Source organism: Entelurus aequoreus, linkage group LG11 (assembly GCF_033978785.1).
Source record: "Entelurus aequoreus isolate RoL-2023_Sb linkage group LG11, RoL_Eaeq_v1.1, whole genome shotgun sequence".
Classification (NCBI taxonomy): domain Eukaryota; kingdom Metazoa; phylum Chordata; class Actinopteri; order Syngnathiformes; family Syngnathidae; genus Entelurus; species Entelurus aequoreus.
In genome coordinates, this window is record NC_084741.1 from 18,511,242 (window position 1) to 18,530,039 (window position 18,798).

The 18,798-nt window shown below is 37.3% G+C and overlaps 1 protein-coding gene across 2 annotated transcripts in view; it reads left to right on the forward strand.

The window, feature by feature from the left end:
• Positions 1-18,234, forward strand: part of dpy19l1l (dpy-19-like 1, like (H. sapiens)) — a 49,738-nt gene extending 31,504 nt beyond the window's left edge. Inside the window, exons 11-23 of one of the 2 annotated variants that reach the window (XR_009827837.1) lie at positions 129-215; positions 299-358; positions 575-655; positions 4,802-4,903; positions 4,981-5,052; positions 5,143-5,231; positions 5,305-5,326; positions 7,662-7,781; positions 7,850-8,024; positions 8,091-8,190; positions 14,394-14,519; positions 16,675-16,895; positions 17,515-17,653. Coding sequence is in view for 1 of the 2 variants with exons in the window: in XM_062064148.1 (XP_061920132.1) it covers positions 129-215; positions 299-358; positions 575-655; positions 4,802-4,903; positions 4,981-5,052; positions 5,143-5,231; positions 5,305-5,326; positions 7,662-7,781; positions 7,850-8,024; positions 8,091-8,190; positions 14,394-14,519; positions 17,515-17,677 (1,197 nt within the window). In the remaining variant the exon portion in view is untranslated. Of the gene's footprint in view, positions 1-128; positions 216-298; positions 359-574; positions 656-4,801; positions 4,904-4,980; positions 5,053-5,142; positions 5,232-5,304; positions 5,327-7,661; positions 7,782-7,849; positions 8,025-8,090; positions 8,191-14,393; positions 14,520-16,674; positions 16,896-17,514 lie in introns of both variants that reach the window. The other variant, XM_062064148.1, reaches the window with a different exon arrangement.
• Positions 18,235-18,798: the final 564 nt, after the last annotated feature.

The following is an 18,798-nucleotide window of genomic DNA, read 5'->3' on the forward strand; positions in this document are numbered from 1 at the left end:
AAAATGAAATAATGTATTGTACACCCTGCATAAGCAAAGCAAATTTTGAATTCCTAATTAGTCAAACTTCATTGCTGACGGACTTTGCTCAATGGCGCCGCCCCTTCTCCTCTCCTCGCTCACTGCAGGTGACGCTGGCTGTCTGCTTTGTGCTGATGTTTGGCAACTCCATGCTCCTCACGTCCTTCTACGCCTCCTCGCTCGTCTCCATCTGGGTGAGTCCAGTCGGGTGGAGCAGTACAAGTGGACGTAATTGTTGTGTTGTAGACAACGTTTCTTGTTTTGTTTCGTTCGCCAGGCTATCGTCGCGTTGAGGGATGGGTTCACTCGCATCTTCAAAAGTGGCCTCATCTTCTGGGTAGGCATGACCACCTTCTGCTTCTTGTAGTCTTGTTATTTTGAGTAACTGCTATACCGGCTGTACACTGACTACTTTTTTATCACTGTGTCATATTTGTCCCATGATTAGGTAGTAGAAATGTAAGGGGTGTTTTTACTTTTTATGAAGTATTGTATTAATGACACACCGTGACACAAATTTGATCCCTTCATTGCTTCTCATGTGTCTCCTCAGATCATGCAGGCTTTGGTTTGGTTCGGCTCCACAGTTCTGCTCAAATTCTTGCTGTCCACAATTCTGGGTGCTTCGGATGATGTGAGTTACTGTCTCTTTAAGAGTTACCATTTGCTTTTAAGTAGAGGTGAAACAGTTCGGTACACACCTTTGTATTAAAAACCTCTAAAGGCTTAGTGGCCACATGCATGGACAGCACCTTTTAGCTCTTATTTCCAAAATTGTGTACACTGCTTATGTGGACACTTATACTGTGTCAGAAGAGTATAACATACAATGGAATTTGGGAAAAAAGAGTGTAAAAAATAAGAATTAGCATGTCACTAAACATGAAGTACACGTTTGTGTACTTATGGACTAAGTACATCATATCAAAAGATGATTCTTAGTTTTTATTCTAATTAGGGTCCAATAAGCCCAAATAGCAAAAAGAAATAAAAAAAAGCATGTAAACAAACAGCTTGGGCCTTAAGAGGTGAAGGTCACAATTTGGTTCATTTGTGGTGCTAGTATGCCAAAACACAGACAACGTTTTTAGCTTTTAAAATGAAACCAAAAAAACGTCTGGAAGCTATTTCTTTAATAAATACAATCCTCAATTGGAAAATAAGAATATAGCTTGAAGGATGCAGTTGCCACTTTGATACATGAGCATGTGCATGAAAAATGGGAAAATACATCATTATACATCATTTATAGGTGATAAAGCAAATTAGTATAACATAATGATATATCTCATTATTAAGGAATACATTTTATTTCAAATAATGTCAAAGTCTTTGATCTCAATGGGATTTTTTTCCTGGTTAAATAAAGGCTAAATGAAAAAATAAAAAAAGGCCAATAAAAAAATTAAGCTGAGTGTTTCCCCTACATGTAATTAATGGTGGCGGCACGACACAGCAAAATAAAATCAATCAGTCAATCAAACTTTATTAATAAAGCACTTTTCATACATAAAATAAGTGTAATGCAAAGTGCTTTACAAACTTAAAAACAATACCCCGATGATAGATCGCTTTTAACAGTTCACAAAAGGCTTTTAACGTGCGGGAGTAAATGTGTTGGAACTTAAATTCATGTTTTAGATTAGGGTTGTCCAAACTATGCCTGCGGAGTCTTTAGTGCGGCCCGAGAGACATCACAATTTAAACAAGATCGGCCTGCGTGGAGTTATTGCCTTGTTTTCAGTCGTCTTTGAAATGAATCACTGTAGAATTGATGCTCATTGACCATGAGTCCTTTAGAAGTGTTATGAGCACATTTATATATCCCACTCATGGTATGAATTGCCTATTAACAACATATAAAGTCACACGGTCGCACAATACCCACCTCCTTGCTTATTGAACTTTGTGAACATTATAAAACATGTGCCAACACCATTATGATTTAAAATTACACATATAAATCCTCCTAAATTCATGCCGGGTGATATGCAAAACACTCTCCACACTTCCCCAGGTTTGGCACGTTTTAGCTGCTTGATAGTTCTGATTGATGGTAAAACTTCAAGCACACCTGTGAAGTGAAAACCTTTTCATGTGACTACCTCCTGAAGCTCATCGAGAGAATGCCAAGAGTGTGCAAAGCAGTAATCAGAGCAAAGGGTGGCTATTTTGAAGAAACTAGAATATAAAACATGTTTTCAGTTATTTCACATTTTTTGGTTATCATCGGCGATCCTCCTGGTAGGGGTGTATCCCTTTATGGAGGATGCCTGTGCGTGACTTTGTTTAACGTGTGGAGACTGGTGCACAGACAGTCACCACACGATCCTTGACAGAATCGGGTTAGGGTCCAGGTGCATGGAGTCAAAGACGACTGGGGACCCTTTTCTGCTGCAGCCTTCTTGCGCCATCGCAGCCGTTGTGGTAGTTCTTAAATCTACCGTCTTCCGCCCGCTCCGCCGTTGAGGTCTTCACCGTATCCCTAGCTAGGGGGCAGTCAGGTACTAGGCCTTTGCCAAGGGCCACCTGGGGTAACAGTAGGGATGATGTTTGATAAGAAATTATCGAGTTCGAGCCTATTATCGAATCCTCTTATCGAACCAATTCCTAATCGATTCTCTTATCGAGTCCAGATAGGTTGTTGTATATGGGAAAAAAAAACAATATTTGGTTTAACAAAAGCTCACTTTTATTATATAAGAAAACAATTTAATCTAATAAATAAATAAATATTGACTGTTAAACCCCTAAAAAAATAATATAAAATAAATAAATATTGACTGTTGTTACCCAAAGTATATTAAGTGGGATTTTTCAGAAAAACAAATATATACAGTAACACAAAAACAACCTGTCTCTGTGATCACTACAGGTGTATAAATAATAATATAGTGTTAAATAAAATCAGTCCCTTGTGCACAAAACTGAAAATAATACAGCTCTCCAAAAAGTGCAATTCTGCTGCTATTTGACATAACTGTTTGTTATGATGCTTGGGCATTTTTGCACTTTATTTCTTTATTGAAAGAAAATTCTATGAAGAGTAAAGTTGTTTGCAAATGTGGTTACAATGCTAAAAATGAAAAGTTAAAGCTAAAAAAAGAAATACACTTTATTGCGTTAACATTCGAATATAACAACTACACTACCCATCATGCAACGGGAGTGACGAGCATGCGCGGTAGCCCCGAAAAGTGTTGTTGCATGTCGTCACCCGGTTAGGTTATGAGCACGCTGTGAAAGTAAACGTCAAGAACTCAGCCAACACACCTCGTCTGCATTATTTATAATTAGACAAACAACACATATACAGTGTGATTTTGTTTTGTTTACAAGGAAAGAAAAACAAAGGTTAAAAAAGGGAGATCATGTCATATATGTTGTATATATATATATGTATGTGCTGCGTTTGCTTTAAGAACGTTGCGACAGCTGCCGTAAAGGAGGTGCGTTGCTCGCCTGGTTGCTATGTTTGCGGTTGGTCGTAAAAGTGTTCGTCATGTGTTTGTACCCTGCTCAAATCTCTCAGTAAAGTTATTCATTGGATTATACCTTTTGTTTTGAACTTTATTACACCTTGGAGCGCTTTTTCCCGTCCATTTTTTTCCTGCTTTCCCTATCTGCGCCTAACGACTGAGCTACATGACGCCATTTCTTGTGATGTCACACGGAGCATTTCTGGTCGGGACGGGATTCGTTCCGAGGGATTCGAATAAAGAACCAACTCTTTTTCTTTACTATAGTGGTCTCGATAACTGGTACCGGTTCTCAAAAACAGATTCGAGTCCGAGGACTCGGTTCTTTTCTTATCGAACAACCGGGAAAACCGGTTTCGAGTATCATCCCTAGGTAACAGTAGTAAAGGGGTTAACCTCCGAGTGCCCCAAGATCCCATAGAGGAGCCTCCACTGCCGGATGCACTTTAACGTCATGCCCAGGACATAAAAGGACATAAACATTTTTGTTAAGTACATTACTCCACATGTGTTCATTCATACTTTTCCACCACTTGTGGCAGTAATGACAATCTCAAACAAACTGGTGCTGAAGTCATAGAAGTTTCTTAAGCGCAAAAAGTATGACTAAAGCTGTTAAGTTATATTTTCATTAGGAAATACAATTTTACTGTCACTGCGATGAGGTGGCGACTTGTCCAGGGTGTACACCGCCTTCGGCCTGAATGCAGCTGAGATAGGCTCCAGCACCCCCCACCACCCCAAAAATGGGACAAGCGGTAGAAAATGGATGGATGGATGGATGGAATTTTACTGTCAGTTTATTTAAGAAACATATACAGTATATTGCCAAATGAAGAGTAATATTACTAATTCAGTGTTAATATTTGAGTGGGCCTCTCTGTAGTGTAAAAGTTGGGCCCCGAGGTCAAAAAGGTTAATGTGGAAGTCGCTTCTTAGCGGTCCCACTGACAAACACTTCACAGGAGCCAAGCGTGCACATAGGTTTTTCTCAAAGTCTTTCTTCCGCAGAACGTGACCTTTAAATCACGTCCGTATCCTCTCTCTTCCTGCTCCCGGCCGCTTACTGTTAAAGACAACAGATGACTAGATTACCACGTACCACCTGTGAAAACTAATCACCTGCCGGCTGTGTCTCGCCGTCAGCACTGCCACGCCCCCGTCTGATGGTGCTCTGTCCGCAGCACCATGGACAGAGGCGGTGACCTTTGCTCCTACAGGCAGCGCTGGCAACATCTCCCTCCACAGTTAAGAACCCCTGCAGTAAAGAATGTACTGGAAAAATGTTTGCTTTCTTCCAGGCTCACATCAGTGCCTTGATCAAGTCTAAATTCAGCAGCTACAAGGACTTCCACACGCTCATGTACACGTGTGCTGCAGAGTTTGATTTCATGGAGTGGGAGGTGAAGTAATGGACTCACATCTGTGTGTGTGTGTTAATCGTCACGCTGCTGTTAACGCCTACTCTCCTCCACATCAGACCCCTGCACGCTACTTGAAGACCTTGCTGCTGCCCGTCAACGTGTTGTTGGTTGTTCTGATCGCAAAGACGGTCCGTACTTGGAGATTAACGACATTTGGAAGTTTCCTATCGTCTTCATTTTTACTCAGGAAGTCACATCTTGTTCTTCGTCCCTCACAGACTGTACAAGATGTCTTTCGCTTCCTCCGGGATGGAAAGAAGGCGACCGCCGGGAATGAGGAGGAGGATAAAGCGGAGGAAGCTGTGAGGTCAGCTGATGATGTCACAGCGCGCATGTAACCAATGATGAATGTTTCCAACTTCTTCTCATCTCTGTTGCAGATGTGACACCACCAAAGCAGAAGTGAGAATATTTCATTTCTGATGTTAAAATGTCTAAAATTGTGTGTAACCTCTGTTATTTGTTGGTAGGTCTGTAATTGTTCTTACAAGAAATCATTTAAATCGAATGAATTACTTAAAATACGAACACAAAACATATTTTATAGACAATAATGATAGTTGTACATACAGAAAACAATGTGAAATACAATGATGATGACTAAATTTACCATCACTTTTAACTTGATTGAACACTTGTTGGCAAACATGGCAACGAGCAGGTAGAGATGAGGGAAGGAAAAAAAACACACTTTGCTCGGAGGAACATGAAAATGCACTAGTGTTTCTCTCATTCTTTATTAAGGTGATGTCACTCACAACTTTCTTCGGCCCAAAGGTATATTACAATAGAATAGCTTTGTCATTGCACTTAGAAAAATATAATGAGATTAGTTTTCAATGCAACCGTCCAAGAGCAGACATACAATATACAGGTACAGGTGTACCGTATTTTACGGACTACAAGGCGCACTTAAAATCTTTTTTTTTTCTCAAAACTCGACAGTGCGCCTAATTTTTGGAATAATTCTGGTTTTGCTTACCGACCTCGAAGCAATTTTATTTAGTACATGGTGTAATAAGTGTGACCAGTAGATGGCAGTCAAATATAAGAAATATGTGTAGACTGCGCTGTGATGGCAATATGACTCAAGTAAACAACACCAACATTTTATATGTTCCATTGAAAATATAGAACATTACACTGGCGCTCAAAAATTTATCAAAATGTATTAGTACGACTTTGGTAAGATATGAAGCTGCACCGCTTGATGGATTGTCTGCGCATTAAACATACAATTATTATTATGGTGTGTGTATAAGGTAAGACATATTATCTGGTGTTTTGTTTTGCAATATTATGCAAAAGCAACTTTTCTTACCTTCTGGTACCTGCTGATCTGTATTTGGGATCTGCATAAATCCTGAAAAATTGCGCCCGTCCTCCTTTGTAGTCCGTGCCGACACCGTAGTCGATAAGCTTCTTCTTTTTCTCTATCTTTTTGTTATGGGACATTCATCCTCCGCTGTTGCCATTTCTAATATAAAGTAGTGTAAATGGATGGTATTTGTATTTTTTTTTTTTTTTGTCATAAACAAATACAATCATGTGTGCCTACGGACTGTATCCCTGCAGACTGTATTGATCTATATTGATATATATATATAATGTATATATTTTGTTTTTTATGTTGATTTAATAAAACATTTTAAAATAAATTATATATATATATTTATTTATTTATTTATTTTTTTTACATTTCTTGTGCGGCCCGGTACCAATCGGTCCACGGACCGGTACCGGGCCGCAGCCCGGTGGTTGGGGACCACTGCTTTACACGACAGACAAATTGAAACAACTACGAAGAGGGTAAAAACTAGGGCTGTGAATCTTTGGGTGTCCCACGATTCAATTCAATATCAATTCTTGGGGTCACGATTCGATTCAAAATCGATTTTTTTTTTTTTTCAATTCAACGCGATTCTCGATTCAAAAACGATTTTTTTCCCGATTCAAAACGATTCTCTATTCATTCAATACATAGGATTTCAGCAGGATCTACCCCAGTCTGCTGACATGCAAGCAGAGCAGTAGATATTTGTAAAAAGCTTTTATAATTGTAAAGGACAATGTTTTATCAACTGATTGCAATAATGTCAATTTGTTTTAACTATTAAATGAACCAAAAATATGACTTATTTTATCTTTGTGAAAATATTGGACACAGTGTGTTGTCAAGCTTATGAGATGTGATGCAAGTGTAAGCCACTGTGACACTATTGTTCTTTTTTGTATTTTTTTTATAAATGTCTAATGATAATGTCAATGAGGGATTTTTAATCACTGCTATGTTGAAATTGTAACTAATATTGATACTGTTGATAATATTCATTTTTGTTTCACTACTTTTGGTTTGTTCTGTGTCGTGTTTGTGTCTCCTCTCTATTGCTCTGTTTATTGCTGTTCTGAGTGTTGCTGGGTCGGGTTTGGTTTTGGAATTGGATTGCATTGTTATGGTATTGCTGTGTATTGTTTTGTTGGATTGATTAATAAAAAAAAAAATAATAATAATAAAATAAAAAATATATTTTTTAAAAATGAGAATCGATTCTGAATCGCACAATGTGAGAATCGTGATTCGAATTTGAATCGATTTTTTTCCCACACCCCTAGTAAAAACAAAAGAATACATGCATATAAAAACACCTCCTGTAATTGCATGTGCAAAGCGGTGCTCATGAAAACCGAGGTACCACCGTATGCATGTTGAGTATTTCCTCTCTGGTCCGTCCTGCAGATGGCGTACCACAGTCTGCAGCTGGTGGCGTTCACGGTCCTGGCCATCCTCATCATGCGACTCAAGCTCTTCCTCACCCCCCACATGTGCATCATGGCCTCGCTGATCTGCTCCAGACAGGTCGGTCTCGGCCTGCGACGGCTCTCTCAATGTTGGCGAGCGTAAGCGTAACCTCAAATGCCGTGCAGTTGTTCAGCTGGCTCGGGGAGAAGGCGAAGCAACGGGCGGCCGTGGCCCTGGTGCTGGCCCTCATGGCGGTGCAGGGCGTGGCCAACCTGCAGGCCCAGTGGGCCATCATTGGAGAGTTCAGCAACGTGCCTCAGGAGGAGCTGCTAGACTGGATCCGGGAAAACACCAACTCTGGTGAGCAGCGCTAACGATGGTCAACATGATCCACTTCCTGTGACTGTTTTGTTGTCTGTCATGCAGACTCTGTGTTCGCTGGAGCCATGCCCACCATGGCCAGTGTCAAACTGTCCACTGCTCGCCCCATCGTCAACCACCCTCACTATGAAGATGCTGGGTTGAGGTCAGTTGGAACAATAATAATTACAGATGTCCGATAATGGCTTTTTTGCCGATATTCCGATATTGTCCAACCCTTACTTACCGATTCCGATATCAACCGATACCGATATATACAGTCGTGGAATTAACACATTATTATGCCTAATTTTGTTGTGATTCCCCGCTGGATGCATTAAATAATGTAACAAGGTTTTCCAAAATAAATCAACTCAAGTTATGGAAAAAAATGCCAACATGGCACTGCCATATTTATTATTGAAGTCACAAAGTGCATTATTTTTTTTAACATGCCTCAAAACTGCAGCTTGCAATTTAGGACATGCTCTCTCTGAGAGAGCATGAGGAGGTTGATTTTGCTTAAATTATTTTTGATAGACCGTAAGATAAAAAATAATATTTTCATTTAACCTAACTTATCTTTATACAAAAGCAGATGGCTTTTGATGGTTTTATTTTTAACACTTTCTTACACAACACTTCCTGATGTATAATACCATGCAAAAATTTCAATTTCTGTCACTTTATCCTGCATCCTCTTTGTTGTGAACGTAGCACGCCTGTAAGGTGATTGGCGAAGAAGGAGGAAGCGTTGCTGTTGCGGAAATGAGGAGTGAGGATAGATGTGCGTGTGGAAAGAACGAGATAAGTTGAGCTGTGTTAGTATAGGTTGCTCAATGAAAGTTTAAAAAGAGCGTCAGACTTGGTGTGACTCTACAATTCATGTCAGAAGTGGGATGAAATGCCTCCCAGTTCGCCTTGCCATCAAACCTGGGAGTCTTCATTGAGGGCGGAATTCCCCCACGGCAAGCAGCGTGAGCTGCACCTGTAGACACTGCCTCTCTCCTTCCTTCCTTCCTTCCTTCCTCCCTCTCCCTCTCTCTCTCTCTATCTCTCTCTCTCTCTCTCTCTCCCTCTCTCTCTCTCTCTCTCTGCGGCGAGCTCCTCACGTGGCACGTACCTCTCGATGACGTAGCAGGCTGCACACAATTAAGCAGTGCAGTAAGAAGTGCACACCAAGTCTGACGCTCTTTTTAAACTTTTATTGAGCAAGCTATACTAACACAGCTCAACTTATCTCGTTCCTTCCACACGCGCATCTATCCTCACTCCTCATTTACGCAACTCAAGAAGACAACATCAACTTCAGCAGGTCGTTACACTATATTCTTTAAACACAGCAACATGTGTACTACAAATTAAGCATACGGCTTTACCTTTTCTTGGCAGTCCAGTTCTTGTTGAAAACACGCCATTCGTCATCACCTTTTCTTTTTTTAGCGTCTCTGGGATAACCGGGCGGACCGGACATCACTTGTCGCTGTGCACCTTCACTAACAGGACATACGCCCATAAATAACACTTTTCAAAATAAAAGCAGCACAGTTGTATTGCACGCACGACATAGATGTTTTTTTAAATGTATTTTGTAATTTGTGATTGCCGCTGCGCGCACGAGCATACGTCCACACGGAAGTAATACAAATAACGCTTTTCAAAACAAAAGCAGCACCGTATTGCTCACTCGAAATAGATACTTTTTAAAATGTATTTTGTAATTTATGATTGGCCTAACGCGGGCCGGACAGGGACGTACAAAGGGCCAGATGCGGCCCGCGGGCCGCAGAATGCCCAGGTCTGCTGTAGACACTTTTCACCTTTGATCACTAAAGACACTTTAACTGCTGCTGTGACCAAATGTCACCTCCATATTTATACTGTTGACTGTCAATCAGAATGTGCAATAATGTTATGTTACTTACTGTGCCTTGTATATACATTTTTATTTTTATTTTTATTTTAGCTAAGTACCGTGTGACTTGTTGAAGGGTGGACTAGCATAGTAAGATTTTCATTGTACGGCAAACTGTCTGTTTAACTGTGCATATGACAATAAGCAATCTTGAATCTATTGGGATAAGGTAAACATCTGTTCAGTATTTTACATATTGTTTGATTGTGAGGCATTAAAAGCCACAAAATGCAACGGGTCCATCAGACCCACAAACGCTGGCTGGGTAACAATAAGAACATTACACAAGGGTTGAATCACATTATGTAAAACAATTGTAACTGCCAAAGAGGAGAGGACTTAAAAGGGTGCCTTGAGGAAAACCTCAGTTATGTAAAAAGGTTTGAAGTTAGTGTTCTGTGTTTGTTAGCCATGTTAAAATGTCAATGCAAGGATGTGCCGATGTGTTTAAAGTGGTCCAAGTTCCTATACAACAGGAGCACTCTACTGGTTATAGGAATTTCCTGCAAAAATATTTATCTCCCGAGTTTTCAACTACACTCGACCCGTATGGTGTCATTCCCAGGTCGGATTTGGCACCCGGGCCGCTTGTTGAATAGCTTTGACCTAAGGCGTCTGGATGCTTCATAAGGGACGAGTAAAGCCTTTTTGATCCTACCCCTTTTCCACTTAATAGCAATTACTAACATGTTTATTCACTTCCTGTTCTCAATTTGTAACACAACTAAATCAATGAGCAATAAATACAACAGTTGTTATGAATAAATAGTTTAGTAAGTTATGATTCAGTTAATGAGATGAATAGGATAATCGCGTTTCTAACAAGGTTCAAAATGTTTATCAGGATTCTTCTTCTTTGTCTATGTAAACACTTGTACCGGTAGTTTGAACAGCTTCTAAACTGGATCATATTAATACTTTGATTTTTTTGCTTAACCCATTTCATAATTAAATTCCACATATTGATATACTAAAGGGTTTAAGTGTTGTACGTGCGTACAAATGTTTTAAATTACATTTTTCTCTGATGTTTTTATTTCTCCTCTTTTGTTATATATATTCTTTGGTTATAGTTATCTTTGTACATCATTTTAGCTATTTGCAAATGCACCAGCTCATTGAATTTCAATACTATTGATTCAATACATAAAGTGTTTGTATGTTCTCTATATCCAACATTGTGTATTAATCTAACTGACCTTTTTTGTAACACCGTTAGTGAATGAAGCTCACATTTATAGTTATTTCTCCATATTTCTGCACAATAACTCAGATATGGTAACACTATCGAGCAGTAGAGAATCTGAAGTCAGTGTTTCCCATAAACTGCCAAGATACCTGTGGCGGTGGGGGCGTGGCTATGGGCGTGGTCACATGACATCATCGAGTAATTTGCATAATTTACTACAATGATTTGATTTTCTCTAAAAAGGCTAAAGAAATGTATACTTACTAATTAATAATAACAGTTTTGTTTTAAACGTCCATCCATCCATCCATCCATCCATTTTACAATATAATTACAACACTTTATGTACATATTTATATACAGATTTGAACAATAAGTTATTCACTGAAATATATTTATTAATTGTGGTTCTTACAAAAAATATATCTTATAAAATATAAAAGCTAAAATGTCTCAAAGCTCTGCCCCTTTAATTAGTGCATACTAAATAATTTAACTTTAGCCTACTACTACAACCATATTATTTACCAGCAACATAAAGTGAAACAGAGGCAGAGGTGTCCTGCCACAGTCAGTAACAAATAAACAGAAAACAGTAGTGGTGGTAGATAGACACAGAGCTTCATCAAACATATGATCCACTGAACAAAGAGCTCCAAAAATCTTGAACTTTAGACTGCCATCAGTTTTACTCCCTACACTTAACCATGTGTTTCCTACTGCCTGCAGACTTTGCACCCTTTGTTATATACACATGTTGTGTTTCTAAGAAAATTACATTTAATAAAGTCAAATACAAATAAGGCAACAAGAGAAGTATCCTACACTTCTCTTTTGTAAAGTAAATTTGAACAGCCGATATGGGCATCTACATCAACTATATGATTTGCCTGAGAAGCTGGAGAGGACAAAATAAAATAAAATGTATTTATTTATTTATTTATTTTTAATTTTTAAAAAATTATTTTTTTTAAATTTGTGGCGGACGTAATTCTTTCGTGGCGGGCCGCCACAAATAAATGAATGTGTGGGAAACCCTGGAAGTGATTTTTGGTCTAGAACATGTTTTGCTTTATTTATTTGTTATTGAAGTATTTCTTGTCACCTTATGTTTCATTTTTTCACAAGATTTCCAGTTCATTTTATCATCTATTTTGATCTACATTTGATTTATTTTACTCTTTCAATGTCTACTCCGTCTATTTGTATTTGTGTTTAAATTTATCTTCTACTGTTACCGTTAAGGCTGCAGCTAACGATTATTTTTATATCGATTAATCTATAGATTATTTTTTTTTCGATTAATCGGTTAATCTATAGATTATTTTTTTTCGATTAATCTATAGATTATTTTTCCTTTTACCGATTATTTTTTTATTCAAAATGAAGATGAAAAAATAAATGTAGGCCCGTTTTTTCAAAAGGCATGGCTTTTATTTACAAAAAAAAAGAAGTATGGCCACTCAGTCAACATTGACAACAACATGACTAAATATTCTGTAACAATGTAAACATTTAAAACTTTTAACATTTAACAAAATTAAAAGTAGCTTATTTGCTTTTTAATGTGCAAATATAAAAGTCAACATCCAGTGCAAATCTTAATATTCTGCAATAGTATAAGCATTTCAAAGGTAAAATTATTGCTTATTTTTCTTTAAAATGTGCAAAAATAAAGATAAACATCCAATACAAAAAAGTGCAAAACGAAATATTCTGTAACAACAGTGTAAACATTTCAACAAAAGTGAAAGTATCGCTTATTTGCTAAAATGTGCAAAAATAAAGATAAACATCCAATACAAAAAAGTGCCAATCTAAAAATTCTGGAGCACTGTAAACATTAAGTATTGCTTTTAAAATGTGCAAAATAAACATCCAGTCCAACACAGTACACAATAACCAATTCTACTCATTCCAGTGAGTGACTAACAGTTGTAATGAAGAAAGGTTAGCATGTGTACATGCTCTGGTTCTTTTCTTGTTTACAATATTCCCAGCAGCTGAAAATAGGCGCTCAGAAGGGGTCGATGTGGCTGGAACTGAGAGGTAATTAGCCTTCACCTCAAGCCAGGACTGCGAGTGAGCTGAGCTGCAGTTTATATTTCTAGAAGGTCAACGGGCTCATAGTGATGTTACTAGTAGTTGACTGGGAGGTGTTTATTATCATTTGGGGAGAGAGAGAGCCTGATGCTCACCTGCTAAACACCTATCTGCTCCACGCTGAAGCGCTGACTACATGCGCTCTGAATACACACTGCTGATTGGCTGATAATGCTTCGTGTGTACCAATCAGATGGTTGTGTGGGTGGGACAATGCTGCGTGTGTACCAATCAGATGGTTGTGTGGGTGGGACAATGCTGCGTGCTGAGACAGAGGCAGAGGAGCGAAGCAGCTTGTTAAGACTTTAGCAGCTAAAGTTAGCTTTAGCTTAGAAAGTCGTTTGGTACACCCTCGTACCGAACCGAAAGCCCCGTACCGAAACGGTTCAATACAAAACACGTACCGTTACACCCCTAGCAGATACAAATGACACATTCATGTTTTTGTGTAATGATGACAACATATGCTCGCGCGGACGATTGACTAGTTGATGGTTTTCTTTTCAAATGTTCGTTCATAGCCGTTGTGCTGCTATGATAGGCCATTTCCGCTCGACACAGTGTGCATACAACAACATTATTAGGCCGTTTATTGAAATACTCCCACACTTTTGACCACTTTTGGCATGCTTTTCCCCCCTCGCTCGCATCGTCTGCTTTGATCGTCTGCTTTGCGCTTCGCCATGACGGTAGTGTGACGTAAATATGTGACGCGTCGACGCCGTTTTTGTGCGTCGACGTATTTACGTAACCAATGACGTCGACTATGTCGACGCGTCGTTTCAGCCTTAGTTACCGTATACCATTATTTTAGTTTTACTGCGATTTAAAGAGTCTGTTTTTGTCACACCATCTTTTTATTTCTTGTGCTATTATTTGTATTAACTTATGTGTGTTCTCTCCTAAACAGAACTCAGTTGTGTCTTCTTGAAATAATACTAACTTTAAGTCCTATGTAATTTTACAAATGTATTTTTTTAATCGAGATTGAACAATTTTGGTCCCGGTATTGATCCCTGGGGTACACTGTAAGATATATTTTGTGCTGTAGACGTATGTGCGCCTAGCTTCACGTATCACACTCATTAAATATACATAACAAAGACAAGCGGTATAAAAAATGAAGTCATAGCTGTGATGCCAACGTGTGTTGATGTTGCAGGGAGAGAACCAAGCTGGTGTATTCCATGTACAGCCGCATGTCTGCAGACATGGTGAAGAGCAAACTGGACAAGCTGGGAGTGGATTACTTTGTTCTAGAAGATTCCTGGTGCACCAGGAGGACCAGGTACAACACACCAGTGCTCACTCTTCAGTCTTGCCAGATGATCAATTATTATCCCAGAAGCTTAAAGGGGAACTGCACTCTATTTGGAATGTTGTCTATTGTTCACAATCATTATGAGAGACAAGAACACATACATATTTTTTCTGGGGATGGGGGGAATTTTAAAGACAACAAGATAATAATGAGAGTCACCGTTGTAGCCTTCAAAGCCCTCTAAACCAACTTCTAAACACTCTGTTTTATATACAAACTGCATATATATATATATATATATATATATATATATATATATATATATATATATATATATATATATATATATATATATATATATATATATATATATATATATATAATATATATATATATATATATATATATATATATATATATATAATGCAGTAACAGACACCTTCACAACAATATGTAATATGCACAATACTTACCGATTTTTTTTTAGCGCATTGATTTCTGTTTCCAAAGCAGCGCACTTCCAACTTCTGGCAACAAATATGTGTCCTACTTCCAGAGACAAAAGGCAAGTGTGTCTTCTAATCATGGCAGACTTGATAATAGACAACAAAGACAACTATTTTTCGACAAATGCACTGCAAAAAGTCAGTGTTCAAAAACAAGAAAAAAAAATACAAAAATTAGGAGTATTTTATTTGAACTAAGCAAAATTATCTGCCAATAGAACAAGAAAATTTGGCTTGTCAAGACTTTCCAAAACAAGTCAAATTAGCTAACCTCAATGAACCCAAAAAATACCTTAAAATAAGTATATTCTCACTAATAACAAGTGCACTTTTCTTGGTAGGAAAAAAAAAAAAAAGAGAAATTTTTTCTCAATATGTTGAAAAAATATTCTTAAATTAAATGCTAGTGCCATTATCTTGACATAATGATATGCGCTCGGCATTACATTTCTTGAAACCAGCAAACTTATACTAAAAAACTAGTTTATTTTTCTTAATGGAAAGGCAACAAGGCAACCGCTTGTTACTCTCGGGGTCTACTAGGCGCTCAGGCAAATCATATTGTCTAAAAATGCATTTTTCCATCGATAACATGACATCACGCCAAGTGCGTGCTCTTTCAGTCAATTAGTGCGTGAGGAATATATATATATATATATTAGGGCTGCAACAATTAATCGATTAAATTGATTAAAATCGATTCTAAAAATAGTTGTCGATTAATTTAGTCATCGATTTGTTGGATCTATGCTATGCGCATGCGCAGAGGCAATTTTTTATTTATTTTATTTTATTATTTTTTAAATAAACCTTTATTTTTAAACTGCAACATGTACAAACAGCTGAGAAACAATAATCAAAATAAGTAAGGTGCCAGTATGCTGTTTGTTTTTCAATAAAACACTGGAAAGGATAGAAATGTAGTTTGTCTATTTTATCCGATTATTAATCAATTAATCGAAGTAATAATCGACAGATTAATCGATTATCATATTAATGGTTAGTTGCAGCCCTAATATATATATATATATATATATATATATATATATATATATATATATATATATATATATATATATATACATACAGCCAACGGCCCCCAGCCTAAAAAATGTTTATTGTAATTTTGAAGAATTTACCTGAATGTGCATGAACTATTTCTGTTCAAAATAGTTTGAAATGTCACATGTTAAATGTTTAAATATTAACTGTGCCAACTGTACTACTATATGACTATTTATTTTCTCCTGCTTCATTGAAAATAAAACAGCAAAGTCCATTTGGCTGTCATCGGTTTTTAATTATGAGACACAATTGTGTCAAAGTCATGATTATTTTTGTTCATGTTTGAAATAAGAAATTATTACTTTGAAAAAGCTGTTTTATACTTGTGAGTGTTGATGACACAGCTTTGCAACAGTTGATATTCTAGTTTCAAGCATGTTTTACTCAATATAGGTCATCAAATCTCTACAACAAGCTGTAATATCTTACTGAGATCATTTAGGACCAAAACACTTAAAACAAGTAAAACACTCTAACATAAAATCTGCTTGGTGAGAAGAATTACCTTATCGGACAGAAAATAAGCAAATATCACCCTTATTTGAGATATTTAATTTTACTTAGATTTCAGTTTTTGTAGTTTGACGATTCATAACTTTATCTTTTTGAAGCTGAATATACTGAGGAAGAACTACTACTTCTAGAAGCGAGCACAAAGGAAGAGTGAGACGTTGGAGCAGACAGAAGCCGAGAGAGTGAGGTGAAAGTGACTCCAAGCTGCAAAATGTGGAATTTGAAGCCATGCTATTTCGACATAAATGGAGTGCTTAACCAAATTAAAGGGAAAAAAACGTCCTTGGCCAGCTGGACCATACGCACAACTGTGCATCGAGTGAGTCACACTTTATATCGTTCATGATACACGCAGCATGTAATGCTATTGTTATTACAACTACAGTACATACGCTGTCTGGCTAGCTGTGTACAAGCAAAACATGAAATGTGAGCTAATACTTTACAGATACTGTAATATGTGTGTTCATGTTTTTCAGTCAGTACAGATTGGTGTTGTATCGCATTGTGTTGTGCATTACAAACTCAAACGCAATTCGTGCTGAGCTTATCTCTTTCCGTAGTTAGCTTTCACGGCTAATTCCGTAGCACCCCGATGTCTTAGTACGCTAGAAAAAGAGTTCCTCAGTGTTCAGTTTTACAATAACAATGTGGCTGCAGGTTGGTTATTATAGAGGTTACGGAACATTATTTAGCTATTGTTGCTGGTTTTTTGATGCATTTTTTAAAGTGATTTTGAGGTCAAATTTATTGCTGCTATTAGCTGATTTTTACATGTTAGAAAGCAAAAAAACACAAAAAACTCTTGTCTTCTTTTCTCTTGTAATGATTGTGAACGATAGGCAAAATCCCCTCCAAAAAAGGTGCAGTTCTCCTTTAAAACGGTCGTATTTTCCGATAACTGCATGATAACTGATGACACGTTTGTCCCGGTGCAGACCCGGCTGCAGCATGCCAGAGATCTGGGACGTGGAGGACCTCCAAAACGTGGGTAAAACTCCTCTGTGCACTCACATGTCCAGGGACTCGTGGCCTCACTTCACCACAGTCTTTGCCAACCACATCTACAAAGTCCTCAAAGTGAACAAAGACCAGAGATAACAGTGCAGCGTCCATCTTCACTGCACACAAAACATTTTCATGATTCACTACTCTCCACATGCTGCAACAGCAATACATGCAAAGACAAGTAACAAGCCACCAGTCATTCTTAGTCGTTTTGTATTTATTTGTGTGCTCATTAGTACACAAAGATGCTTTATTTGTCGACTTTGTTCAGTTCCGGTTGGTCTTTCACGCAAAAAGACGCATTGTTGTGGAAGTTGTGGGGTTTTTTTGTGTTACATTTCATTACATTGCTGAGACAAAATAATAGTAGCAGTATTTTACATCTCAATGGTAGCAGTTTGGGCTTTGGAAAATAGCCTTTTTTAAAACATGTATGAAGCTAAAAGGATGAAGAGTTAGCCACAAAGTGTCAAAGTGAGTGGTTGGACAAATACACAGAGTCAGAAATCTGTTAAAAAAAATGTATAAAGCTTTTTTATGAATGTTTTTAATCCCTTTTTAGTGTGTTTATCATTCCCTTTGCTGTCTCTGCGTGTTGCACATGCCTTTTTATAATGTTTGTATTGAAATAAAGAGTCAGATTTCTCAAGAGGACCATGAAAGGTTTCGTTTTTACTCAATTTGGGGAATTTAGATTATTTCAGCTTGTTCAGTTTTTTTATTTTATGAAACAAAAACTGGGAAAGTAGAGCAAAAAAAAGGGCGCAATGTAAAGAGATAAAGTTATCGTTTTGATATTACCAAGTGTAACAAAACTTCTTATAACAAAACGTCTTATATATATATATATATATATATACACATTATATATATATATATATATATATATATATATATATATATATATATACATATATATACATACATACATACATACATACATACATACATACATACATATGTATGTATGTGTGTGTATATAATATATATACGTATATATATATATACGTATATATATATATATATATATATATATGTATATATATATATACATATATATATATATACATTACCGTTCAAAAGTTTGGGGTCACATTGAAATGTCCTTATTTTTGAAGGAAAAGCACTGTACTTTTCAATGAAGATAACTTTAAACTAGTCTTAACTTTAAAGAAATACACTCTATACATTGCTAATGTGGTAAATGACTATTC